The following is a 7795-nucleotide window of genomic DNA, read 5'->3' as shown; positions in this document are numbered from 1 at the left end:
GATTAAACCGTCTTCCTTGCCTAAAACAAGGAAGGGCAAGCTGTGTTCGACAGTCAAGAGCAATTTCCGTTTTATGGCCTGGTTTAGAGTTGGTGTGTGATAGTGTAATCCTGAAGTCAGCCAATTGCAAAGGGGAGAAGCATCATTTTCCAAAGGTCAGTCACTTAGTCTTGTACCAACAAGACACAAAAAGAGTCAGAGGAGTCTGAATTCTCAAGCTAAACCAGATTGTACTAAGAACTCTCTCCATTTTTGGCTTCAGCTAAAACATTTAACACCTTGGCATTTTCATTACCATGCCAAGGTGTACTACAAGGGACCGGTAAAAGGAATAATAGAATCAGTGCCGATTCTCCACCCACAGTCTCTGACTAGGAAGTTATGACAGCTTGTAGAAAACAGACCTTTATATGGGGGCACCAAAGGGAGACATTAGTGGTATTCCCTGAAGGAGGAGGGAAGAGGGAGGGAGGTGGGTAGGTGGGGTTGGGGGGGGGAGGTTCTCCTTTGGGACATCCTAGTCTGCCGCAATCCCATCACATTTACAGAAGGAGGCAGCTAATCTGAAGGTCTGGCCTCCTTCAAATAGCATCACACACAAACACACAACCAGTCTTTCTACAACCACATCACAGAGCTGTCTGAGATCATCAAGCCAGCCGACCTGTCTGGTAGGGGAGTCTTTCTGGTAAAAAACCAAAGGAATCGGCTCAGTGCACAACATACAGTACGCACACCGGCCTACTCGCCAATCAGACCAATTAGCATCGAGTCAGTGACACGATGCATGGAAAGAGTTATTGTTCTGCTGTACTAAGAACATCAGCGTGAACCGGTTGGCCCCACCAGACAGCTCTTCCTCTGGTCCAGGTTTACATGCAGCAGTGCTAGATCAACAGGTCACATTAGGTCACACTAGCCACTAGCAGGAGGTTGAGCAGCAGATAGCCACATCCAGTACACACAGGAACAGGAAAACTTGGCAAAGAAGCTAGATAAGAAGATCAGTTAAGCAGTGGAATTCTTTATTATCAAAGAACTGCATCGGAATGAAAAGGCTAATCAAAAATTGATGTCCGTTTAATGCATTTATCAACGTCCGTCTTTAAATTTTTGTCTTGTCTTTGATCGTAAAGGACCAAAGATATAATGAAAGCAGGGATGTGCAAGATAAATGAATCGTCTTGCCAGCCACAGAGTTAAAAGCAAGATGTTCCATTTTTTTTTTCCTCCAAGGGGAATGGAATGGTTGGTTTCTATAGTAAGGACTGGATAACAATTTTCCATTATCTCCAAAATCTTCCCGTTTTCCAAATTCCAGATCCAAAAATGAACATCTGAAGAAAGCCACTCAGGAGACATTTGTACATGTGTGAGACGGTCTGCGGGGTTTGCCTGTAGAGATCCTCACTGCTCAGGCTTTCGCGCTCTCCCATGCACAAACCCTGTCCGGTCCAGAACCAAAGCCACGGCTGATCTGCGGCAGGGGAGCTGCGCTGCCTTTCACGGTGAAGAGCCCTTTACAATAAAAGCCAACCTCAGCATCAGACCGCTCTGCAGAGAACACAGTCTACACAGTCACTTCGTCTGCTGCTAGCATTTCCTCACTATTCCTGAATTACAATCCAGTTCATCCTTTTGGGCGATGATACACATTTCGCCACATCTCTCCTTAAGCTAATTTTACATTTCATATTTTCACAGAAAACTGATTTGTTACTCAAAACCATTTTTATTATGCAGAACATATATTTAACCCCTCAGTAATTAGAGATCTTTGCACATCCCAGATATCAAACCCAGGGGGCTCACTTTGACTCCTTGTCATGCCTTTGTTTCTCTTTGACTGGTGTATTTCATGCAAGGCTAAGGCTCGTCCGCCCTTGTGTTTGTAGCCTACAGAGGCGCCACATGGGACGACCGAGCATCTCTTGACTTTACATAATTCCTGTGGTACACAGAAGGTAAAACCTTTCCAGGAACTGATCAGTCAGGAGACTAGAGACAGAGAGAGGATTCAGCTCAACAGAAGTCTGACCTGCAACATCATAGTGCACCATCTCACAAAGGGAGACACACCTAAGGTCCTTATCAAGTGCTAGAGATTAGAAGAGGTAATCCCTGAAGTCTGCCAGGGCCCGGGTGCTACTGAAAGCTGCGGCACTCTCCAACAGCAACAGCCAAACAGATAGGGGGCAGCATCCGAGGTAGGAACACCTCGCGCTTCCAGCCACACCAAAGTTAAGCCTACATGCTCGCTAAATTGGGCATCTGGAGTATAGCTTCGCACGGCTATCCAGAATGCCAGTGGAAAACATTTCAACATTTGATTCTTGACTGCAAAGCAGAATTTATTAATGGGATAATTTATCTAAAGCCTAGCAGTGGTTTCCTGCTCATTTAGGATGTACCACCATGACAAGAGTACAAAGCTGTTTTTCACCCCCCAAGGTCCAAAGACAACAGTTTGAAACATTCGTATATACAGCCATTAAAATATTATCTAGTTCCACATGAAGAGAAATGGTATGCACACTTCAGAAGTGATGTTACGAAGCTACAGATTATTCCAATAACAAAGCCCCACAGACAATCATATCTCCATTAGGGGATTACACTTTTCCTTTTCTTGCCTTTCCTCTCTCAAAAGTTCACCAAGCTAGGCACCAACAGACTACGACAGTGAAAGGAGAAGAGAAATAACAGAGAAAAAAAAAAAATCCTAAATAAAAAAATAGACAAAAATAAATCTTACACATAAAGACACTGTCATTTCTTAAATTATCGGTTTTTAGTGCCCTACATTTTACACCCAGTCAAAAACATCTGCCTTCGGTTGGTCGGTAAGGCTGCGTGACAGACGGCCAGCCCCGTGTTAAACCTATGGTACTTCTAGACAACGTTATGTAAATTTACAGTATACAATTTTGGATTACCATGCAAGAATACTTTTTTGTGTAACATTTAATAGCTCGATCTACATCCAGGAATAATTTACATAGAAGGACAATAGTTATTGGACCAGAGAGCGCAATGGGTAAATAACCATGGTGGGTGAGTGCAGCCGGAGGAGATGAAGATGTGTGGGTGGGGTTTGGGTGGGGGGTGGAATGAAGGAGGAGGGTGGGGGGGTAGGATGGCAGGAGGGGAGGTGGGGTCCAGAGGAGCGCTTGGGTAATTGGGATGGTGGTCCAATCCTCCAAGGTCCAAATCAGCGGCACTCCCACACTTTTACTGTTTGATCTACACTCCCAGTGACCACGTAGGGAGCAGCCTTGTGGAAATCTGAGGAAGAAACAGACAAAAGGTATCATGACAAAGCAAAAGTAAAGGAAACAAACTGCTTACACTGAAGATGGTAAAGGACTCGATGCATCTCTACTATTGCGCATGACATTTAAGGACATTAACCAACTAATGTTATAAAGCATTTTCAGAAGCACAATGGCAATGCAACTCTTAAACAGTTTAATTTGGGAAGGTTCAGAAGTGGGGCAAAGCACTTGGTATTGTATGTGCATACGACACAATACATTGAGAGGGAAAAAACAACACGTTTTTTCAGAGATCTTAAACAAAAGGTGCTTTGTCTTTTCCAAACAGCTCCAGAATTCATTACATCAATAGCTTACGGCAATATCCCCTCTCTGGTTGGGGCAGGATTTAAGAGGACTGGGTTTCAAACGGCTTGCCAAGGAAAGCTGGCTGGAGAACTAGGAAGGCTCCTCAAGAGAGTTCCCAAGCCTTGATCTGCTAAAAAGCCGCAGATATGGGGAGGGGGGAGGTGGGAAAATCCTGGAGCGTTTGTCTACCTCTTAAACCCCCAGCTGCCAGCAACCCCCAGGACGCTGAACAAATCGCCGTTGGAGACGCTGGGGCTCCTTCCCTCTACCAGCACTCAACCTTTCTCTAAGGCGGATTTGCACAACCCCTGCTCCACTAAGAGGAACTCCTAGCAAAATCTACCTGAGGGTGGAATAGGGAGGTTCCTATCTTCCTCAGGAGACCGAGTGGTAAAACAAAGAAAAGGCCGGAGCTTTTTATTTTCCCTGAAACTGCAGTGGAGTCGGGTGGAGGAGCTGCTTACCCAGAGAGGTAACAAAGTGTTCGTGGGCACACAGGGTCTTCATGCAGCGCTTGTTCTTGTAGTCCCAGATCCTTAGGGTCTTGTCATCTGCACAAGTCACAATGAACTTGCCTCCAGGGTGAACGAGCACCCCGCGCACCCAGTTGTCGTGGCCAACCTGTGTGACAGATTGGTAAAGGCTATTGCTCAGGCCAATTGCAACCCAATTCATTTCAGTCATCTAACTGTTTTCAGATTAGATATTTTACAAAAACAAAAAAAATGCAGAAAAACTTTGCTTTTAGGCCATCAGCTGCACTGAAATGGTGGATTAGTTGATATGGGATAATTTTATACACTACTCACCAGCGTCATAAGGCACATGCCAATGCTAACATCCCACATCTTGATGGTTTTGTCTCTGGAGCCAGACAGCAGGAAGGGGCCTGGCTTGCCACTCTTCTTGATCTGGTAGATGTACAAAAGGGGAAAATACAATGAGTTCAACTTCAAATCGGTAATGACGCAAAACCAATACAGCATAAATGCAATTATTACTTTTTGCATACGGCATTATGAAGTACAGTCAGGTCCTGAATTATTGGCACCCTTGATAAAAGTGAAGAAAAAGAGCTGTACAAAATAACATATAAAGAGCTATATTTTATGTTCAAACATTGAATATAGACATAGAAAATACTATACTTTTATTCCAATACATATGATTGATAGTTGTTGATCATCACAAATCAGGTAATTGCTTAAAATAATACATAAATATAAGTTTTAAAAAAACTGTTTTAGGAAGAGGATACCAGTGCAGAATTACAAAATGTCTCAGTAATTGTTATTTTCTGCATTATTTTTTTGTGCAGCTTGAAGGGTGCCAATAATTCTGGACCTGACTGTAGATGATCATGTCCAGGATGCACAAGTTGTCAAATATAAAGCTGTTTTTGACACTTGATCCATCTTCAGTCCAAAGGGTTCTACTGAAGACCATGGCAGGTTCTTTATAAACCAGCTATCTGTGTCTGCAGTGAATACAGTGTCTTGTTTGATGCTTTTCCTTTGATAGACCATGCATCACCATAAGCAAATTAGACAACAAACAGAATACTAAGAATGATAGCATCGCCACATCAGGAGATGGGCTACTATTGCAAGGATGTTTTCAAGTGTGGGACACTCTAATCACTGGCGCCAGACAACGTTCTGGAGCAACTCAACCGGCTGTAAAAAAGGCAGACATCAAGTCTGTACAATAGTCAATAGATTATCATTTCTGAACACTGTTATAAAACAAATTGTGCAGTGTTAAGAAAAAAAATTGTACATATTTCTGCTCCATTCTGCCCAGCTCGGCAACAAGATGAAATCAGGGGGGGGGGGGGGGGGAATCCAAAAAAATCAGAGGAGCATTTCTTTTGTCCGCAAAATGACAATTTTTTTCTTGGGTGCTAACCAAACAAAGCATCCGCCTCCCACTGTGTGGGTTTGTGTAATAGGCACACTGGAAACAAAAGTCATTACATGCCTAATAGTTTTGACTGCATCAGGGGAGGGCATGTTCAAACAGTTAGGCTGGCAGGCGCATCTAAGCACTAACAACAGAACCTGTAAATGAGCTGCGTTTCGCTGCTTTGGTCTGTAAACTGTTTTAGTGTAAATGATGTCCGTAGAAATCCTGCAATCACTCTACCTGAACATGTTCTGCTATATGAACGACAAGTTGACATCTTCGAAGCAGCAGAACACCCGAAATACCTGGGAGTGTGTGTGCACTAGTCAGTTTTACTTTTCTGGCAGCTAATGTGAGTGCACATGTGCAAACATTTGTCTGTCAGCAGCTTTCTCTCTGGCTTGAGATCTGTCCAAGTTCAACAATTCCATCAGTCCCTTTACCTGGCTATCATCTACCACTTATTGTGAATGTTTAAACACAGAGGCAGTTCAGAAATAAAAGAACATCAAAGACAGCTTCTGTGCAAGAGGAGCACTCTTTTTCATTGCACCAGGGTGGGGCTTTTGCTGCGAGGACAAATATTGTTTTAATTGGAAGAGGCTGGAATTGGACACACTTGATCACAAGGCATGGGGAGGGAGTCTGGGCTGACCCTAGGCCATGGCACTGCTGACACTGTGTGTATACATGCATACACTCTTCATTTCAAGCTCTGGTCTGTGCGCATGGCTGTCAGCCTGTGAGCTGGTGTGTGTGAGCCCCACTAACATGGCTATGCATGTGGAAAAGGAACATCTGATAGCGTGAACAAATAGCATTTGTCACAATGTGAACAGATGGGCAAATCAAACTCTGTATGCCTATTTGTTTGCTACATAACCAAGGGTTTACCTACTAGTCCTGCTTTTACCCAAGAAAGCACATGAGCATATCACCACCCTTTGCTTGTGTGTGAGATTTGCAGTGCAGAGCTCGAGAATAAGGATTGCCCGATGGCTGCTGACAACCTGTACCGCTTGTCACCAATTTCTGAGTAAACAGGATTGAGCCGCCTTACATACTTTTTTAAAAAGCCACCAAAAATTAGCGCAAATACACACTCGATGCTCACAACAAGAGCTGGCAGCAGCAAGTCTGTATGTTGGCAAAGTGGCGAGCTGAAAGTCCCACATCAGATTCCATTAATGCGAGACAGATGAACTGAGCAACTTACTGGCTTCATGAATCTGCCCTTTGTTTTGTTGTTATCAGGTTACTGCTGGTTTCATTTAAGGAAACGCTTCTATTAGTAGGTTATGATGGCCTATCCGTGAACGAGGGCCAATTTTTGTTAAAAATCACACATTTAAAATTTATGCACATCTATTGATTATATCCTTTTTGTTCTTTATTTTTATTAATTTTGGTTCTGTATATTCAGAACTGTCAATATGCATTCTACAGTAATAAATTATGTAGATGTATGAAAAAAATGGTTATTTTCATTTTTGCCTGCTGGGCCAGTGAGGCAACTCTTAACTACTGGCCCGACCAGGCAATTGGAAAAAAATTCCTAACAAACTCTGCAGTGTAACCTCAGCATAAGCAGACCAATGTGAATCCACCCCTGTAGGTGTAGCCTATGTAAACCAACTGGCCTGACTTCTTGCTAGGTGACAGGAAGATGTTAGATTCGGGGATGGCAGGGTGTCAAATCAGCGCTTTACCTCGGAGCCTGTGGCCTCTAGGATGGTGGGGTGGGCGCTCTCTGGCGCCCAGGAGATGCACTCCACCACGTGCTCATGCTCCCGCAGTTCGGCCTTGCACTCTTTGGAAGCCACCACCCACACACGCACCGTCTGGTCGTTGGAGCAGCTGGCAATCAGTGTGCCGTCCTGGTTGGGCCGCACCATACGGACCCACTCCCTGTGGCCTGTGAAGGTCTTCACACAGTAGCTGATGGGCAGAAAGATGAAGAGGTGTCATCATGTTGTCATAACAGATGCAAAAACTGAAACATTATACCGTGTTGACGAGAAACTTGGTGGTTTGAACAAAGTTTGGATGGAAGTTGCATACCCAGTTGCCACTTCCCACATTTTTATGGTTTTGTCCCTCGAGGCAGACACTATGTGATCTCCGTTAGGCATGATGGCTACAGACGAAACATTGTGGTCATGTCCTGGAAAACAAAAACACAAAAGCCAATGACATTTAGGCTACAACTCATCAAGAGCCAAAAACCAATATATGGCTTTGTGAGCAATGTAACCCAACTTAACTGA

At 43.9% G+C, this 7795-nt stretch overlaps 1 protein-coding gene across 1 annotated transcript in view; it reads right to left on the bottom strand.

Annotated features, from left to right (window-relative positions):
• Positions 1-48: 48 nt before the first annotated feature.
• Positions 49-7795, bottom strand: part of LOC139912761 (lissencephaly-1 homolog A-like) — a 37593-nt gene continuing 29846 nt past the window's right edge. The window contains exons 7-11 of the mRNA XM_071900659.2: positions 7590-7692; positions 7238-7466; positions 4433-4534; positions 4088-4244; positions 49-3285 (exon numbers count right to left, since the gene is read on the bottom strand). Of these exons, the coding sequence (XP_071756760.1) occupies positions 3212-3285; positions 4088-4244; positions 4433-4534; positions 7238-7466; positions 7590-7692 (665 nt within the window). The 3' untranslated portion in view covers positions 49-3211. The remainder of the gene's footprint in view (positions 3286-4087; positions 4245-4432; positions 4535-7237; positions 7467-7589; positions 7693-7795) is intronic.

The sequence above is a fragment of the Centroberyx gerrardi genome, chromosome 6 (assembly GCF_048128805.1).
Source record: "Centroberyx gerrardi isolate f3 chromosome 6, fCenGer3.hap1.cur.20231027, whole genome shotgun sequence".
Taxonomy (NCBI): domain Eukaryota; kingdom Metazoa; phylum Chordata; class Actinopteri; order Beryciformes; family Berycidae; genus Centroberyx; species Centroberyx gerrardi.
The sequence above is the reverse complement of the archived record's forward strand: the minus strand, read 5'-3'. Positions and strand labels throughout refer to the sequence as shown.